Source organism: Lathyrus oleraceus, chromosome 4 (genome assembly GCF_024323335.1).
Source record: "Lathyrus oleraceus cultivar Zhongwan6 chromosome 4, CAAS_Psat_ZW6_1.0, whole genome shotgun sequence".
NCBI classification, from domain to species: Eukaryota; Viridiplantae; Streptophyta; class Magnoliopsida; order Fabales; family Fabaceae; genus Lathyrus; species Lathyrus oleraceus.
In genome coordinates this window covers 125,012,741-125,033,430 of record NC_066582.1, presented here as the reverse complement: position 1 = coordinate 125,033,430, position 20,690 = coordinate 125,012,741, and the positions used below count along the sequence as shown (strand labels likewise).

Sequence of the window (20,690 nt, the reverse complement as noted above, 5' to 3'; positions counted from 1 at the left end):
TGGCCAATGGAACAGTACTCGGACCAATCAAGGCTTAAAATTCTGGGTTTTAAAACCCTTAGGGTTTATGCAGCAACAGCCATGGCATTCATGCGAGTTCATCATCATAAAACAATTCCAAGCAGAAAAACTCAAACATCATGGCATTAACACTCATGCAGCATCATAACACCAACCAACAGGACATGATTCATGTGGATTTCTGGGCAGGTTTTAGGGTTCAACACAACAGTGCATATGTTCATCACCTTCATATAATCAAAATTTCGAAATGCCCAGAATCAAAAAATGAGCATAGCAATAGCATCAGCACACATCAAGCATCACAAATGTAGCATCCAATCTCACTAACTCATCCTAAGCAAGGCAAATCGAGTGAAAATAGGTTTGAACACACAAAATAAAATCCAGATTTCTCCATCATAACACAACCATTTCAAGCAAGGCATAGTTCATTGGAATCAGCATAATCAGAGCTACCTAAAACATATCATGGCATGGCAAATGATTGAAGTCGAAACCTTACTTGTTTTGAAGAAAAATGAGAAACAGTGATGGATTGATGTTGTTGTGCTGAAACAGATCCCCTTTATGCTTGATGTTGATGGATTCTTGAAGAAACTTGGCTTGAACCACTCAAATCTAGATTGAACCAACACTTGCCATGGTTGAAGCTTGAAGAAAAACAGAACACGAGCTGCTATTACAGTTGATGAATGGTGCTGCAAAATGCTTCCAAAGGTTGTCCAAGTGATGAAGGAAGCAAGAATGGCTCGTGGTCTTTGAAGCTTGGAGCAGAAAAATTCAAATCGAGCAAAATGCAAAATGAGAGAAAAGAGTTTTTTCTGTGCTTGGAGGCTGTGTCTAGGGTTGAATGGACAGAAAATGAAGTTATATATGTGGTGATTAGTGTGTGTGTTAGTTGATTAATTGAGTGGTAATCCAAATTAGCTTAATGAAGTGTGTTTGCTAATTAGCTTAAATGAGGGTGTTTTGGTCAATTGGGATTTTCACCCTTGTGCATGAAAATGGTGTGTGAAGTAATATGGACGTGAACAGTGCTCAAAACAGAGTTATGTATTGATACAAAAGCCCCTGCATCGATACATAGAACATTTTTAACAGTATGGATCGATACATAACTCGTATGTATCGATACATAGCAGTTTTTAACAGTATGCATCGATACATAACTTGTTTGTATCAATACATAGCGTTTTTTAACAGTATGCATCGATACATAACTTGTTTGTATCAATACATAGTGTTTTTTAACAGTATGCATCGATACATAACTTGTTTGTATCAATACATAGTGTTTTTTAACAGTATGCATCGACACATAACTCGTGTGCATCGATACATAACATTTTTTGCCTTGCATGCATCGATACGAAACTCGTGTGCATCGATACATGGAAAATTTGCCATGCACCCTCGGTGGTAATTTGACCATATCTCCTCAACCGTTCATCCGATTCTCACGATCTTGGACTTTTTGGAAATGGGAGAGAAAGATCTACAACTTTCATGTTCAACAAAATTCCATTTGAAGATTTTTTGGTGACGTGAAGTTGAGTTGAAGTTGTTCCAAAAACTTGCCATTTTTTGGAAACTTGAAACCATAGGTCATTTTTCCTTTCGGAAACTTTTGGTATGACCTCAAATCCTCCAATGTGAGTATTTGAAATGTCAAATGAGACTTGTTTGAACATGAATGGAGTATTTCTAATCACTTCCCACCTCCAAATCCACAATTGACTTTGCAGTTGACTGGGTAGGGCTTCCGTGCTTCAGCTGTAAGTAACATGGTTAGATGACAATATTTTTGTACTTTTGAATGATAAACACATGAAAGCAAAGATATACAAATGCAAAGTATGCTTGGTGATCAAGAAACAAACCCACAAGGCAATCTACCCACTAGGAGGGAAGCAAAGGCATGCAATGATCCTTGAGGCTATGATATGAATGATATGGGCCATGAGGGATCTTAGGGCCCAAAATTGGGGTCTTACAGATGCCCCTATTTAAGGTCATTCTAGCCGGAGAAGTGAAGTTTAGAAATCTTCATCTCGACGCGGTAGAATGGGCTTAAATAACAGTAATGAGACAAATTTTGGTCCCTAAGAGACCTCATGATGCAAATGTATGCGTGCAAAAGACACAAACTCTGTGGGGAATATGATTCACACAGAAGAAAAGACGATCCATCGGAGTAATACACTCACCAGGAACAGAGACTCTAACAAGACTCTATGGGGATAATAAAAGAAAAAGAAATGTGTGAACAATACACGACTCCAAATTGGGGAAGATAAAACTGACATAACGTGAACAAAACACGACTCTGATTAGGAAAACAGAAAACAGACTGGAGAACTCACTGGGGAGTGAAGAACTCACACTGGGAAGAGAATTCCGAATGGAAAATAAATCCATTGGAAAGACACAAGCTGACTCCTGAGGAGAAGCAACAGAAAACTCCACTGGGGAAGTAACAAAGAAATGAGATGTTACCAGGCATACGGGTAACAAAACAGGAAAATCTGACTCCACAGGGGGACCGAGGTCATGATAGGGAGCAGAAAGGAGGGAACACCAAGGATACCGGTTACTGGGTATATAATAGGTGACCGACCAAAGCGTGAATTGGATTTCACTTCCAAAACACTCATCATCCTGAAGAGAGCTAGAAAAGCAAACTTGTTTATAGGATGGATATTCAATTCCACAAGGAAAAAGAATCTTACTCTGAGGGGAAAACAACAAAAGATCGACTCAAGAGTGAACGAGATATAATATCCATTACCGTCAGAACGTGGATAGAATACTCAGATGAGACATATTATTCATTACCGGCAGACCGTGAATAATATACTCGAAAGGGAAAATTATCCTGAACCGGTTACTGGGTTGTTTATAGGATAAAATCCGAAGACGTGAATTGGTTTTCACTTCCAAAACACTCATCATCCGAAAGGAGGGCTTAAAAAAAAAGCAGACTGACTTAAAGGATGGGCATTCGAATCCACAACGGGAAAACGAATCTTACTCAACTGGGGACACAAACCCAAAGAGTGCATGAGATATAATATCCATTACCGGCAGACCGTGGATAAGATACTCGCATGAGATATATTATCTATTACCGTCAGAACGTAGATAATAAACTCGCATGGTAAGAAACACCAGAGATACCGGTTACTGGGCATATAATAGGTGATCTACCGAAAACGTGAATTGGTTTTCACTTCCAAAACACTCATCATCCAAAACGCAAACTGGTTAAAGGATGGCTATTCGATTCTACAAAGAATACGAATCTTGCTCAGTTGGGGAAAATCAACAAAGGATTCCAACTAAAGAGCGCATGAGATATATCATTCATTACCGGCAGACCGTGAATAATACACTCGAAAGGAAAAGACACCAGAGATACCGGTTACTGGGTATATAATAGGTGACTATCCAAAAAGAGAGAGACAATCGATACCAAGCATACGGGTAAACGAAAGACAACTCAAAGGGATAAATTGCAAGCATCCGGCAATTATCCAACAACAAAGAAATATTCGACTCCGCACAGGGAAATAACGAATCTTACTCGACTGGGGAAACACAAAAGGCTTCGACTGAAGAGTGCATGAGATATATTATTCATTACCGGCAGACCGTGAATAATATACTCGCATGGAAGATTATCCACAACCGGTTACTGGGTTAATAAAGGATAAATCAACCGAACAGAAAGGCATCGGGATACCAAGTTAGGTATATAATGATGACCAATCAAAAAGAGCAACAGACATTACCGACAAAAGGGTAAATGAAAGGCGAACTGCTGAGGATAAATTGCAAGCATCCGGCAATTATCGACAGAAGACTAGCTGGGGATGCATTGGTATACAACCAATGATCCGGGGAACAAATCACTAGCATACGGTGAAAAGACCCACTGGGGATGAAATTGCTAGCATACGGCAATTATCCACAAAAGACTTGCTGAGGATATAAGTGCTGATCTGAGCAACTTATACAAGCAAAGGAAAATCAACATCAAGAACTAGATGAAGATAACCACAAAATTAGGGTTTACATCTACCGAATACGGGGTAGAAGACCAAAAACTCCGCGTGGGGATAGAACAAATCACAAATCCGCACGGGAAACCAAAATAGGGTTTATAACAAACCACAAACTGCTGGAGAGCAGGAAAATAGGATTTACAACTACCGGATATGAGGTAGAAAACCAAAAAACTCTGGCTGGAGAATAAAAGGTGTATAACCACAAATTCTGTCAAGAAAGCCAGGAAAGATAGGACTTATAACTACCGGTTTGTAGGCAGAGGCCCAAAAACATTCCGCTGGGGAACAACCCACTGGGAAACACAAGATATTTGACAAATAGCCAATTCGGGAATAATCCGAAAAGACAGACTGAATAAAGACACGTCCTAATGAGGATATAACTCAAATAGGAAAATCCAGCCCAATATATGTGTTGGGAGGAAACGGAAGAAACCGTCATCCACGAGGATAATCTCAGTGGGGAACTGCAGAAGGAAAGAAAGACATTTTCTGCTTATGGGGTTGACTCTATATGGAGAGATTTTAAACACCCAACATCTGCTTGGGGAGATCTGTAAAGAGATCTTTATCACCATAGCAGGAGACACGACAAACAAAAGATATATGGCAAGAAATGCAACATGAATATCTGAATGTTTTATGAATATGCATGAATATGCGTGATTGATGTTTGATGAATGCTGACAAAACAGACATTTCTAACACAAACAGGTTTAGGAACCAGACGTCCGGTATTATACTTCCAGGGGAAAAACCAGCTGGAGAGCCAATCTGCGGAGATCTATATGCTGTAGAAGCAAAGATCTGCGGGTACTGCTGAAGAAGCAGAGAATCATAGATATCAGGAGACGACCCAATTAGGGCACAGAAAGTCACAACGGGCAAAAACGGCCACCAAGACAAATCTGTAGGGGAACAAGAGAAATCCCAAAGATGTCTGCAGGGGATCCCAGCGCTAACTGAGAAACAAAGGATGCATTGCACAAGCACAAACTGCTGTAGAAGCAAATCCACATAACTCCGCTGGGGGAATATCCACTGAGGGAGAATGATATCATCCAAATAGAGTCTAACTGCATAAGCAACTCTACTGGGGAAAACTGTCGGCCATTCTCTTGGGAACAAACCACTGAGGGAGGACAGATCAAACAAGCAATTCTGCAATAAACCACTCCACTTGGGGAGAATATACACAGCAAACTGATCACGACAAGTAGATTCTGCAATATAAGCCACTCTACTGGGGATCACAAACAGTCAGGAAATTAATCCGTTCACTGGAGGCTAGAGCCGTCATCCGACCATATCGGGATTGAAGGAGTATTCAACAGGCAAAACTGCCACAACAAACATCCTGCAGACTAAGCCGAGGAAAAGATGGTTGTAATACTGGGATACCAACCCAAACAACCACTGAGTAGGAAAATAAATCCTGCTCTGCCGGAGAGAATAAAACTCTGATGGAGAGATAGCAACAATTCCACAGACGACTTCGCCGGGGAAAGGGTAAAGTACCGGGTATCAAACCACTGACTTACCAAGTTTTCAAAAGAAAACAAACGTGCTGAGGAAACAGACAAATCCTGCTGGCACACTGCATGGGGAAAAGCGGCAACAACTCCACTTGCAACCCTGGTGGGGATATTAATAACAGCTCTACTCGCGACTCCGAGGGGAGTACCAATCAATCAGTATACTCATGACTGTGCTGAGGAGACAAATAAAGTCTGGGGATATACGACCCACTGGAGAAAGTGACGGGCACCCAGATGACAAACCATCAACCGCCGAAACTTCTCAAGAAAAACACCCATGCTGGGGGAAAAACTGCTGCTGGAGAGAACGAAGTCTTCAACAACACTTACTTGCAACCGTACTGGGGAACAGCCCCAACAACAACTTTGTTCGAGGAACAGCCTCAACAAAGATCTGAAGAAAGAAGATACCACCAAACCAGGAATATGAACGAATGTCTTACCTGTTGGGAATCATGCCACCCTCGGGAGAGCACTGAGATATTCTTGAGTATCCTTTCAATCTTGTGAATGTTCACTTTGTTTAAAACAAAAATTTTGAAAAATTTGATTTGTTTAAAACAATGACATTTTATCAATTTAAAACATGCAAAACATTTGTTGAATTGAAACAAATAAGAGTGCAAATAAATTGGATAAAAAGCTCAAATTGATTTAATAGAATGGTAGTCTGCAAATGGCAAGACTCCATAGATCTGTACAAATTTGAAATCAGTGATATATATTGGAAGAGGGCTACATTGAACATAATGATCCTTTCTCTACCAATTTGAATCTTGATGTATCCGAAGCTTCAGTTGACGACGAATCGAGAATCTTCTGACGAAATGACAACTGATGAACCAGAAAGTCTTGTCAGGATGCAGTTACTTGCCAAATCCCTAATTTTTGCCTAGATTGCCCCAGAGTGAGGTACTCAATCTAGCGGGATGCAAATATATCTCTTTTTTCAAGTCTCTAATTTTTGCCTGAATTACCCTTGCGGGTTCTCCACCGAGACGCTCATTTTTGCCTAAGCCGCCCTTTCGGGTTTTCAACTTAGCGAGCTATTCTGTTTTTTTTCATTCTCTTTTTTCATTTGCATATACTTTTTTTTTAGGCAAAGTATCTCTTAACTGCATCTGAATTCACAGGACGAGTGAAATCCTCCCCATCCATTGTTGTAAGCATCAAAGCTCCGCCTGAAAAGGCTCTCTTAACAACATATGGACCCTCGTAGTTTGGAGTCCACTTGCCCCTGGAATCGGGCGCGAAAGACAAAACTTTCTTGAGCACAAGGTCACCTTCTCGGAACACACGAGGCTTGACCTTCTTGTCGAATGCTTTCTTCATTCTTTGCTGATACAACTGACCATGGCACATGGCAGTTAATCTCTTCTCTTCAATCAAATTCAGTTGGTCATAACGACTCTGAATCCATTCAGCATCAGTCAACTAGGGACTTGAGGGTATAATTTTCTTTTTTCCCTTGGAAAAATTTTGAAAAAAATTTTCCTGGTTTTTGATTTTTTCATTCTTTTTCCCCCTTTTTTTTCTTCTTTTTTTTTTTTTTTTTTTTTTTTTTTTGTATTGCATTATGAAATGCCCCAGTTTGACTGTTTAGCTGATTCTCATGATACAGCTGAATGAGCTTCTTTTGTGCTCAAGAAGGCGGGTAATCTCGTCAGGAATCCCTTTCAACATCATCTTCCTCTGCCTCAGATACAAGGACTTCAAGATTGGGAGATGGCGCTGGATCATTATGTTCAATGGGTTTAGAAATCCCTGCATAACGATTCTAGATAATGAAAAGCTTCAGAATTTTAAACAAGCAAATCATTTATGCAGATGAAAAGCGTTGTTTTCTTTGTTTTTCAGGGTTTTTTGTGATCACTGATTTCATTACGAAAAGCAAAAAGTGAAAACAAATGGAAAAACAAATGTTTGACAATGCATTAATTGAATGAAAACATCATTGTATTAAAATGCTGCCAACAATGTCATCACTTCTCCTTTTGGCATGGGAGAAGGGTTTTAAACAAAATGAACAAATCATGCTGATTTATGAATGACCGTAGGAACATCCACAGCGACCCAATTGTGGCAGACACCACCAGGAATGATAAAATTGTTCAGATCTTCTGCATCTTCTTCTAAGATAGCAGCAGCTTCCTCAGGTTGATCAGCATGGATGAATCCTCCACTTGAATAAACCATGCTCCTTAAGTGCCCCAGAACAGCAGCCAATGCCAGCCCGGGATCGGTTAACCAGGAATAAATCCATCAACAGGAATAAATCCATCCACAGGAATAAATCCATCAACAGGAATAAATCCATTAAAAGCGCTAAGGCTGGCAAAAATCCTCCTCGAATTCACAACTCTCTCCTGCTCAGGATGATCCATCAATCTGGCAGAGTTGGCTCTGGTAAAATACCGGCAAAATGCGTCTTCAAAATAAATGAAGATCGCAAGGGTCAGACCACAGGACGGGAGACCGGAACAAAACACCTGTTTATGCAAATGATGCATGAAGTGTTTATGCATATGCTTGTTTTTTATTTCAAAGGAAACTCGAAGGTTTTATTTGCAAACTTTGAAAGATTTAAGCATTTTGATCATACATGAAAATATCTCATCAGATATATCAGGTGAAAAAATTTTCCCGGTTTTTTCATGTTTTGAAAATTTTTGCAAATAAACTCCTTTGAGTTCCTTGAAAATTTTCTTTTTGATGACATGAATGCGGATGAATGCGTGAATGCATGAATGCAACAAACACACTCAGGGATCAAGCAAAGCACGCCAAACAAAGGTCGTGGGAAAGCTCATTGTATCCCTAATATCAATCATCCATTTTGGTGGATTTAGGTTTTCACCTTATCGACACCCAAGTTCCATTGATATTAACGGTACATGAACCGGCTCTAACATTCTTAATATCAACCAGCCGCTTTGATGGATTTTAGGTTTTACACCTGATCCGGGATCCATTGATATTAACAATGTTTGAACGACTCAACCACGAATCACGGGTTTGTTGAGAGTCACGAGCATGGAGTCTCGGTTAAGAACCACCCAAAGGGAGTGTACTAGGGTTTAAACCTGCCAGACATGTTCTATCAGAGGTTCCCATAATCATCGTTCCATCTTTCGAATATTATCGGAGGAACGAATACTCGTATTCCAAGAATATTCTCAAGAGAAACTCTTATGAGTGTAGTATCGCGTGACAATCGTATCAGAACTGACATCTGAACGACCTCCGCACTACGGTCCTAAAAATAGGCCAAGATGGGTTTGGTAAACTACGGTCCTTGGCTTCTGCGGAACATGATTGAAAGAATAATGCCTAACCACAAATAACTTGTGTGACATTATTAGTTCAACATGACCTCCACCAAGTGAATGGACTCGCAAGTCAACTGGCTAAGGACTACTCCACACCAGTCGACAAGACTATGCCATTCTCCTATCCTAGAGAGCACTCGAGTTCGGGTACAGAACTCATCTCACAGATCACCAAAGCAAACAGCAAATGTATATCAAGCAATTCACACATTACAATCAATACATTCATCCCAAATTGTACAAAAATATGTCAAACACAACAAGGGTGAAAAGTAGGCAATACCACCAGGGATTCGGAGTTTTTCTCCCCAGCAAAGTCGCCACTTTTCTGTAGCGGTGTATTCGTCGCTATATGATCTATCGATTAAATCATAAGCAAGAGATACATGAAATTTCGAGTCGCCACCGCACTTTTATTTATCCAAAGGACTGGCTAAAAAGCGAACAAAAGCCTAAGAAGTTTTACACGTAGAAAACTAATAAAAAGATCAGAGAGTCTGGGTAAGGGGTAAATTACGCAATGGGAAGGTGTTAGGCACCCATCACGTCCTAGGTACTCCTAGGGAGCCCTTTTCACACTTGTTGTAAAAGATTGTTATTTGTTATGACATAAAGATTGTGCAAACATGATTGGGATGGTGAGAAAAGAATATACATTTTATTGGGTTATTGGGTTCGAACGGATGAACCCGTTGCCTACGTACCTTCCATCAAAGGTAAGGATCAGAACGCCGTAGTTCGGCTAAAAGATTTCCAAAAGTTGGTGGATTCAGTTTTAAACACAAGCACTGAGGCTTTTCATTATCAATGGGAGAACACTCGACCAAAAACAACATCCACCATGCGAGGATAGCTTCGACGTACTAGAGGGGTTAGCCCTGTTTGAAGTACGGAAGTCTTACTGTCGACTCACTAAGGATAGGCAAGATTTACATCAACCACAATGATAATTGAAACCTATGGCTAATGTGAAAAGATTAACAATGGACAGAGCCAAAACAAGTGAATGAGTGAAGTTAATTGATTGTGATTATGAAAATGAAGCCAAAGTATGATTAAGATTGATTCAAAAGAAGTGTTATGAAAATGAGTTTGAAAAAAAGTCAAGGACTTGAGGTCCAGGTTTTTAGTTAGAAAACATGAAAATGTTTGCACAACACTTATGTCAAATTTGAAAGATAAAGTGTGAAAAGTCTAGGACATAATGAATGATGAATGGATGAGGATGGATAGTAAAACTTCTTAGAAGGTTCACTTCTTGAGATCATATGGGAGATGATTCAAGTGTGGCCTTTGGAATGCAATGGATAATAATAAACAAAGAAAGCAAAAAGCGGATATCGGATGCCAATCACTGGTCTTATACCAATCTCCTAAAACAAAACGGGATATCAGATGCCACTCAATGGACTTACACTAATCTCCACAGGCAAAGAAATAAAAGGCGGATACCGGATACCAATAGATGGATTTACACCAGTCTCCTAAAACAGAAATGGATATCAGATGCCACTCAATGGACTTACACTAATCTCCTCAAAAGAAAACAAGAATGAAATAGGGAAGTCAACTGCCAATCTATCTGGACTTAGGTTAACTCCACAGTATGCTCACAGGAAATCCAATGCCACATTACAGGGACTTACAATGGATCCTCACATACAGGAATAAAAGCAACAATATGTTCACAGGAAAGCAAATGCCAACTTACAGGGACTTACAATTGCATCCTCACATGGACAGATGAAACAAACTATGATCACAGGAAAGCAGATGCCAACTTACAGGGACTTATAACTGCAACCTCACATACAACAGATAGAACCAATTATGATCACAGGACAACAGATGCCAACTTGCCGGGACTTATAACTGTATCCTCACATACAAACAGATAAACAGAAGATATGAGTGACCAATGAGGTCTTACACTCTATCCTTCCATATCATAGGAGCAAATGCCAAGGCAATGGACTTACAATTGTCCTCCATGGGCAAACAACAATAATAAAAGCCACACAAACAAATGATATGATCATGCACTAATGGCAATTGATGATGATGATAAATGCATAGCATACAGGCAAGCAAATGCACATGAAGCAATCAATCAATCAATGAATATCAAACAGCACACTCTATAGCCAAACAATGGGGGGCTCACACAAGAGGGTTTGACTTTGAAAGTCCACTGTAATTGGTAAGGGTCGCTCTTAACCTGGCCATTGAGGGGCTCAGGTGAAGCAGATGAAAAGGAGATGAGGAGTATGCCTCATTGCTTCTATCTCAAATCGGAGAGAGCATCAAAGAAAGTGTGGGAGTTCAGAAAGTAGGAACTCTCTCCACATTATTGACTCGATTAGATCTTGGGTTTTTATCTCAATGCTTCAACCATGTAATGGGAGCAAAGAGAGGACACACTGAATAGTGGGGGATAGATTGCTTATCCCTACCTTCCACCAATTGCCTTACTTGAAGGACTTTTCCTGCTTAGGACAAATTTAAACACACACAGGCATTGCCTCTTAAGGAGGACTTCAGACAGTTTGCCCGGTCAAATAATAGACCGGGTCTCCAGACTACATGAAGAAGAAGTATTTATACCTCAAAGCAAATGCTAAAAAGCAAAGCAAGCAATCAAGTTCAAAGAACTTAGGCAACTAAAGTACCTGCAAAAGTCAAACTTATTAGCAAACAGTTCAACAGTCAAAAAATCAAAGAGAAATGAACCAAAAGTCAACCACAGAGGGATCAATTGTGCTAGGCACAAAGACTCAAGCATATGAGTCACCTGCAAAACAAAGGTTAGCAAATCATATAATTCAACTCAAACAAATATTTGAATGATCCTCAAGGCATTGGTGCTTAACCTGAAACAGATGAACTCAACATAAGCTTAGAAGACCACTAGGACTAGCCTAGGGTCAAAGATGAAAGAAAAAGTCAAGGCAGCAAGGAAAAGTCAACCCAAACCATGTGTAAACATTCAAGAAGCATGCTCAATTGGATTCAAACTTATATCATGCATCATGGTCATTTCATATGCAAAAGGATGCAAAGCATGGCAAGAGAAGCATGCAAAAGTCAACAGCAAAGACTTCATTCAAAAGTCAACTCAAACAATCTCAAAAATTATGAAATAAATCACACTCAATCCTAACATCTAACATGGCAAGCATGTAAAATTTCATTGCATTTGGATGAGAGGAAGGCAGTCAAGTAAAATCATGAAGTCAAACCAAATTCAAGTAAGCATGGTGAAAGTCAACAAACAAGGGTCAACTTCAAAAAATCATATCAATTTGAAAACAGAAGAGAAATGAATGAGATTAACACCAATGCAAAGCTTGGGATGTCTAGTTATCACATATGAGATTTCATGGTCATGTGATAGAGTATGAGGATTTCACAAAAGATTTGGCAAGGCATAGCACAAAAAGTCAACAAATGACCACATATGGAAGAAAATTCTCAATCAAATGGAAAACAGCATGATTAAATCCAAGAAAATTCATACACAAACTAGACATATGAAGGATCATTCATGCAAAATTTGGAGTCACTTGGATAAGAGGAAGCATGTGAACAAAAATTGGGAAAATGCATGATCATGGTATGACACCAAATGCAACACACCACTTCAAAAAAACTATCAATCCACAAATGATAAATGCACAAACTTTATATGGAAATGAAGGTCAATGTGTCTAGTTTCACCACAAAAAATTTCAAGCTCATTGGATGCAACATGACAATTTCACAAAAGGAATGGCACAATGTATCATTTAAGCATACATGTTGGGAAAACAATTATCATTAAAAATCCAGCCAATGGAAAATTAATTAAAATTCACAATAAAATAGAGGACACATTCATGAACATGATGGAAAAAATTGCATGATTTTTGGATAAAAATTGAGAGAGAAATTAATTGTTGAAGTTGGATGAAATTTGAGGCAAGCATGAACAAAATGCATGGCAAGATGGGTCAAACTAAGGTCAACCGATGGCAAACTTGTAATTCAGCATGCCACTTATCAAAACGACTGTGTTTAAGCAGGGGAAATGAAATGTTCCCATTGGCTGATGGCCAATGGAACAGTACTCGGACCAATCAAGGCTTAAAATTCTGGGTTTTAAAACCCTTAGGGTTTATGCAGCAACAGCCATGGCATTCATGCGAGTTCATCATCATAAAACAATTCCAAGCAGAAAAACTCAAACATCATGGCATTAACACTCATGCAGCATCATAACACCAACCAACAGGACATGATTCATGTGGATTTCTGGGCAGGTTTTAGGGTTCAACACAACAGTGCATATGTTCATCACCTTCATATAATCAAAATTTCGAAATGCCCAGAATCAAAAAATGAGCATAGCAATAGCATCAGCACACATCAAGCATCACAAATGTAGCATCCAATCTCACTAACTCATCCTAAGCAAGGCAAATCGAGTGAAAATAGGTTTGAACACACAAAATAAAATCCAGATTTCTCCATCATAACACAACCATTTCAAGCAAGGCATAGTTCATTGGAATCAGCATAATCAGAGCTACCTAAAACATATCATGGCATGGCAAATGATTGAAGTCGAAACCTTACTTGTTTTGAAGAAAAATGAGAAACAGTGATGGATTGATGTTGTTGTGCTGAAACAGATCCCCTTTATGCTTGATGTTGATGGATTCTTGAAGAAACTTGGCTTGAACCACTCAAATCTAGATTGAACCAACACTTGCCATGGTTGAAGCTTGAAGAAAAACAGAACACGAGCTGCTATTACAGTTGATGAATGGTGCTGCAAAATGCTTCCAAAGGTTGTCCAAGTGATGAAGGAAGCAAGAATGGCTCGTGGTCTTTGAAGCTTGGAGCAGAAAAATTCAAATCGAGCAAAATGCAAAATGAGAGAAAAGAGTTTTTTCTGTGCTTGGAGGCTGTGTCTAGGGTTGAATGGACAGAAAATGAAGTTATATATGTGGTGATTAGTGTGTGTGTTAGTTGATTAATTGAGTGGTAATCCAAAATTAGCTTAATGAAGTGTGTTTGCTAATTAGCTTAAATGAGGGTGTTTTGGTCAATTGGGATTTTCACCCTTGTGCATGAAAATGGTGTGTGAAGTAATATGGACGTGAACAGTGCTCAAAACAGAGTTATGTATTGATACAAAAGCCCCTGCATCGATACATAGAACATTTTTAACAGTATGGATCGATACATAACTCGTATGTATCGATACATAGCAGTTTTTAACAGTATGCATCGATACATAACTTGTTTGTATCAATACATAGCGTTTTTTAACAGTATGCATCGATACATAACTTGTTTGTATCAATACATAGTGTTTTTTAACAGTATGCATCGATACATAACTTGTTTGTATCAATACATAGTGTTTTTTAACAGTATGCATCGACACATAACTCGTGTGCATCGATACATAACATTTTTTTGCCTTGCATGCATCGATACGAAACTCGTGTGCATCGATACATGGAAAATTTGCCATGCACCCTCGGTGGTAATTTGACCATATCTCCTCAACCGTTCATCCGATTCTCACGATCTTGGACTTTTTGGAAATGGGAGAGAAAGATCTACAACTTTCATGTTCAACAAAATTCCATTTGAAGATTTTTTGGTGACGTGAAGTTGAGTTGAAGTTGTTCCAAAAACTTGCCATTTTTTGGAAACTTGAAACCATAGGTCATTTTTCCTTTCGGAAACTTTTGGTATGACCTCAAATCCTCCAATGTGAGTATTTGAAATGTCAAATGAGACTTGTTTGAACATGAATGGAGTATTTCTAATCACTTCCCACCTCCAAATCCACAATTGACTTTGCAGTTGACTGGGTAGGGCTTCCGTGCTTCAGCTGTAAGTAACATGGTTAGATGACAATATTTTTGTACTTTTTGAATGATAAACACATGAAAGCAAAGATATACAAATGCAAAGTATGCTTGGTGATCAAGAAACAAACCCACAAGGCAATCTACCCACTAGGAGGGAAGCAAAGGCATGCAATGATCCTTGAGGCTATGATATGAATGATATGGGCCATGAGGGATCTTAGGGCCCAAAATTGGGGTCTTACATCCAGGATAGGTATCCCGAGCAGCTGGGAGAATTCTTCTAATGTGGGTACCAACTGATAATCTGGGAAAGTGAAGCAATGATGTTTAGGATCGAAGAACTGGAATAGGACTCTCATCATATCTTCTTTGAAACCAGTGGTAACTAAGTTGAGAAGATAACCATGTTTCTTGTTGAACTGAGCATGATCGGGAAGTTCTAACACCAAATCCTTGAGTTGAGGAGAGATCGTTACAAGATTGATCCGGATAGTCTTCCTGGAAGCCATAACCTGTTCGACAGAGCAAAGCTAAATTCCTAAGTCCTTGAAATGGTTAGTATAATGCCATGATGTTATGATGTTATGATGTTATGCAAGCACAAGCATGTCACACAACAATTATTCCTAGGTTTTAAGGCTTGCATGGGTTCCATAGGTAAGTACCCTCCCCACTGAAGTTTGGTTGGTTCAACCTGTCCTAGAATAGTAACCGGGTTCTAGAAGGATCTCAAATCATCGACCTTTCCTTAAGTCCACTTCAGTACAACACCAAGTGGTTGTCCGAAGCTTCCCTAAAGTCCAATCTCAAAGAGTGTAGTATCGAGTATCGACCAACCTCAGTCGGAACCGAAGCCAGTTATCTCACTACTTTCTAATGGCCAGGATAAGTCAATTAGGGTTCTAAAGGTCTGGTTAATGCTTTGATGACACCACGCGGAAGCCAAAATTTTCCTCAAGTAAACATGAGGAACATCAGGACATCCAAAGTGTCACATTAACCGTAGCCATCATTTTGACCATTCCAGTATACGCCGGATAGTCGCGATGATCTATTGCTACTTTCCTAGGGTACACTAGATCCGGGTGTAGGATCTTTCACTCAGACAATCCCTTAAAACGAAAGAACAAATGCAAACATAAATGATTTTTAAGGTGGACCTCTCTTTATCGTCCCCAGCAGAGTCGCCAGTTCTGTCGTACGGTGAACTGACTTTTATTGGATTTGTAATCGCAATGTCGCGGTTAGCAAGAGTCGCCACCGACTTTTCTTTTATCCCATAAGGAAAGGTGGAAAAGAACAGGAAAGACCTTAATTTTAAATTCTTAGGTTCGGGAGGTACTTTATACAAAGGGAAGGTATTAGCACCCTTTGTATCCATGGTTCTCCATGGGCTCTTAATTGCTCAATCATTTATGTTTTCTTTGTTTGAAAAAGGTGGTTGAGAAATGTATGAAAAATGTTTGAAAAGGAGAATTTAACTTTGTAATGATTCTTGCATGAATGTATACAAAGTGGTTATCTCATTTAGTTTTTTGAAAGTAGCTTAGAAAAATATAACTTGGCAATGATCCTAGTACGGATGTATGCTAAGTGGTGATTTTCCAAAGGAAGACGTTTGAAAGGTGTGGGGTGTGAAAAGCATTTTTTGTTATGAATGAGCAATTAAGGTTATACCTGTCCGAGGTCTTTCCGGGCATTTCCTATCCTTATGAGGGTAAAACTGTCCTTACTATTGAGAAGTAAGTAGTTTTATCCTGGGGATGTAGGAGGGTCATCGTAGGGTCATCGGTTGGTCATTGAAGGCAACAGTTGTGAGGATACCTTAGCATTCGAAGGGACTATCATCATTTAACCGTAGGCTACACCGAAGGGTCATTGAGGGACAAAATCGTATTTTCGAAGGCAACATCCGAGGGACTATGATGATTTTACCGAAGGGTCTTTGCTAAGGATATCCCCATATTCGCGGGACATGACCGTATTACGTAACCGTGGGGTAATAAAGAGAGGTCCGATATCATTTATTTAAAGTCCATGTTTTAGGTTCATTAGGTAATTATGGTGATACCGCATTAAATCGATACATTAAAATCAACATTACATTAAAAATTAATATAGTAAAATTAATTAGGCAACCAATATGGATCTTCACATTAAAGTGAAATGATTTAGAATCCCTCTCCATGAAGGCTTCCCATGCGTAAAGTGGAGTACCTATTTCTTCGGAAGTATGCTAGCCTTTACACCATGAACACACGGATTAAAGCATCGAGGTAAAATACAATTGGAAATTGCACCATAAAATAAATATAACAGCCGGGAACTTAAGCCAAATAATGCAGAATCATCATTAGGTAAACATAAAATGGGCAATAAAGAGGCAAAGCAGCCCCTGGCCCGTTCGCTTCTGCTTCGCCTAGCGAAGGCTCGCTGCGGGCTCGCCTAGCGATGAGCTAGCGAGCGGCCACGGGTTTGAAATTTGAGAACATTATGACCTCAACCTGCAGCATGGCTTATGGCATCCAACATACAATTATATGGTTCAGTTTCACAATAGGCAAACACATTTAAATTCTCATGCAAGACTTCAAAATGCTTATGAATGCAATTATAATCCACCACTAATTAAGAACATGAAGTGGTACCATATGCCAAAAGAGAGTACAAAACAATGTCACATGCAAATTAAGACACTAATGCGGTACCACATGCAAAATAAGAACATAACGTGATGATCACATGCCGATTAAGAATCCTAAATCATATGCCAAGTAAGAAACTAAAGCGATAATAATGATGCAAACCTGTTTGCAAATCGAGTTGCAACCTTGAATCGACGAGCCGGATTGAGTTGGGCGGCGGTAGCTTCGGAACGGGTAAGCGGCCTTCAGGGTTTCCGCCTTCTGAACTCTTTGGATCAGCAGGGTTTCTGTGTTTCTCCCTCTGGACGCGTGTTTCCGTCCGTCTTCGTCCGTCTCTGTGTGTCTTTTTCGTGGCAGAGGAGCAGGTATTTATAGTAGAGGTAGTGGTGACCTAATGGGCTTAAAATGAGGTCCAAAAATCTCAAACTTCGCAAGCTTCGCTAGGCGAAGGAATTGCTCGCCTAGCGAGCAAACTAGGTCTGGGCCTTTTCCTGGATCTGACGCTTCGCTGGGCGAGTGTCATGACGAAGCGTTCGCTAGGCGAAGGGATTGCTCGCCTAGCGAGCAAGCTATTTTGGGCCTCTTTTGGGTTGGGCCTGTTGTAAGCTGGGCTTTTGTTCACTTGATGTCGGTGCCTTGCAGAATAAGTCGGAGGGTCTTGAGAAATGCTTTGTAATACCAACGGGCAAATTTTGGGGTATGACAATCACATCTCATGGATCATGGATAAGGAGTTATCACGTCTTAAACATAGGTATGAATATTAAGAGTAATATTTATACTGGATTGCCCCGCTATGAGAATACTATATAGAATGTTATGAAAAGTGTCATAAGTTATTCTCATGGTGATAATGGTGTATACCACCCTTCGACCTGAAACCACTATGGACCCTAGATGTAGAGTCGAGTGCCTTATTGCTGATCAAACATTGTCCGTAACTGGATGACCATAAAGACAGTTAATGTGTACTCCATGAAGCATGTTGAGGGACATGAGTGACCTAGATGGAATTTGCCCATCCTGCGTAACAGGATAAACGTCTATGGGCCCAAATATTGAATTGGACAAGGATGACATGGTCTATGCCTTGTGTTCAATATAGACATAAGGGCAAGAGGGTAATTGTACACATAAGTATTATCACAAAAGGATTTGTCAGATCACATGACATTTTCGTGTCTTGGGTAACAGTGTTGCGTTTCTAGATACCGCTTACTGTTTATTATGTTAAATACGTGATTTAATATAATTGCCAATGCCGCGAAAACCTACAGGGTCACACACAAAAGGACGGATTGATGAGATAGAGTAACTAAGGAACACCGTAAGGTACGGTGCGCTTAAGTGAATTGTAGAACATCTCAAGGTATGGTGTACTTAAGTAGAATACGAAATATGGTAAGGTACCACGCGCTTAAGTGATTTTGGCATATTATAAGATATGGGCCACATACACTTAAGTGGGCCTTTTAGCTTGCAGCCCACACAAGTGGTTCTATAAATAGAACCCTTGTGCAGAAGCATTTGTGCAGTTGCAATTTCGTTTCTCTCCCTCTCTCTCTCTCTCTCTCTCACACACACACAACCACACACACACTCAAAGCCTTCATTCGTAGTAGCTAGCATTGAGATTGAAGGAATCCGTTCGTGTGGACTGAGTAGAGGCGTTGTCATCGTTCAACGTTCGTGATCACTCTGTAGATCTGCATCAAAGATTTCAATCGCCACAAGAGGTAACGATTCTATCACTGATCATGCCCATTCGTAAGGATCACTAAAGGAGAATTTTTTTAAATTCCGCTGCATTTTAGATCACTCTTCTCCTTCAGTAAGTGGTATAGGGAATTCCGATTTCAATAAAACTTGAACGAAATGTCGTGATTTTGAAGGCAATCCAATGCACATAATAAGATCATTTGGATTTTGAGGTAGAGCAGTGTGCGGTGGGAAAAAGGTTTTCGAAAAACTATATCGTGTAAGATCAATACACATTATATCATATGCACATGCTATGAGGTGACCTATTTTAGGGAAGCGCATCCATTTTACCTCCGGTGTCGGTCCGCTAAAGCAAGGAATAAGAGACTCATAAATTGCATCAAAGTTCTCTTTCTTTTTGTAAAGTCGTGTGTATGATTTTTTATGAGTCCTAAAATCATGGAAGTTGATGGCAGACAATGTATGATTATCTTCACCTTTACCAAGTAAAGCCGAAACAGCTCGATAACCATAATTATCGTCACCCTCAATATTGACGATCCGCTCGATGTATTTGTGCATAAAAATTGACATCTCGTAAATGAATGGAATCTATGGTGGAGGAAGTAATTGGATTCCACCAATTTATAAGCAGTCAGGGGTGTCTAGATCTACGTTCAAAAATCAATAGGACAACACAAGACACGATTAAAGACCCAAGTTCAATCTCATTTCCATAATGACACTCGAGTACACTCAAGTTCCATAGTGGCATTTCCCCATATCCTAGAGGTCTAGGGTCGCATGGAGGACTTCCACGGTGAAATATTTTCAATAACATGACCAATAATTAATGTGTTTGTTCCCAAGACCAATTTCTCCCACTCTACTCTCCATCTATCCATTCCTAGCCCGATAGACCAAACAGAGGTCAGGAAACGCAAGAGAAGAAATTTCTTGAGGCCATTCTCGACAATTCTAGCTATGTATTCAGTATAAAAGCCTTGAGGGAAACTATTTTGGATCGACCAAACAACCCAATAAGACCAACCTAATTTGAAGGCCTAATCCAGAGCTTTGCTCGTTCTTTCTAATGAACAAGTTGACTCCCACTAAGGGTCTGATCACTAAAGCCATGCATCAAACTCGTCTCAGTAATTGGAATCGATTTGAGAATCTCCCGTATATGGAACTGCATTCACTAGGGGGTGGTTCTAATCTTCGTTCATATATAAGTGTGATTTCACGCCAAATTAAGTTAACATTCATTATATTCTTTCAAAGTTACACTTATGTTACCTCAATAACTTGAGCGTTGAAGTGTTAACCTTCCAAGTACACCCTCTCTCTCTACATACCAAAGACTCTTACCGCGGTACCAAAAGCCTTCATCGACGTACTTCACCGACACATCACCAATTTCACGTTCCACATTGAAATAACGTGTGTGTAAGTGTGTGTGATTTAAAGGTCTACCAATCACTGAGTTATTTTTTTATATAGAGAGATGTTTTTCTCT

General features: G+C 39.7%; 1 protein-coding gene across 1 annotated transcript; it reads right to left on the bottom strand.

Moving 5' to 3' along the window:
* Positions 1–19,285: 19,285 nt before the first annotated feature.
* LOC127136332 (uncharacterized) lies at positions 19,286–19,765 on the bottom strand. Its single transcript, XM_051062909.1, has one exon. It carries the CDS (start codon positions 19,763–19,765, stop codon positions 19,286–19,288), a length of 480 nt encoding a protein of 159 aa, XP_050918866.1.
* Positions 19,766–20,690: the final 925 nt, after the last annotated feature.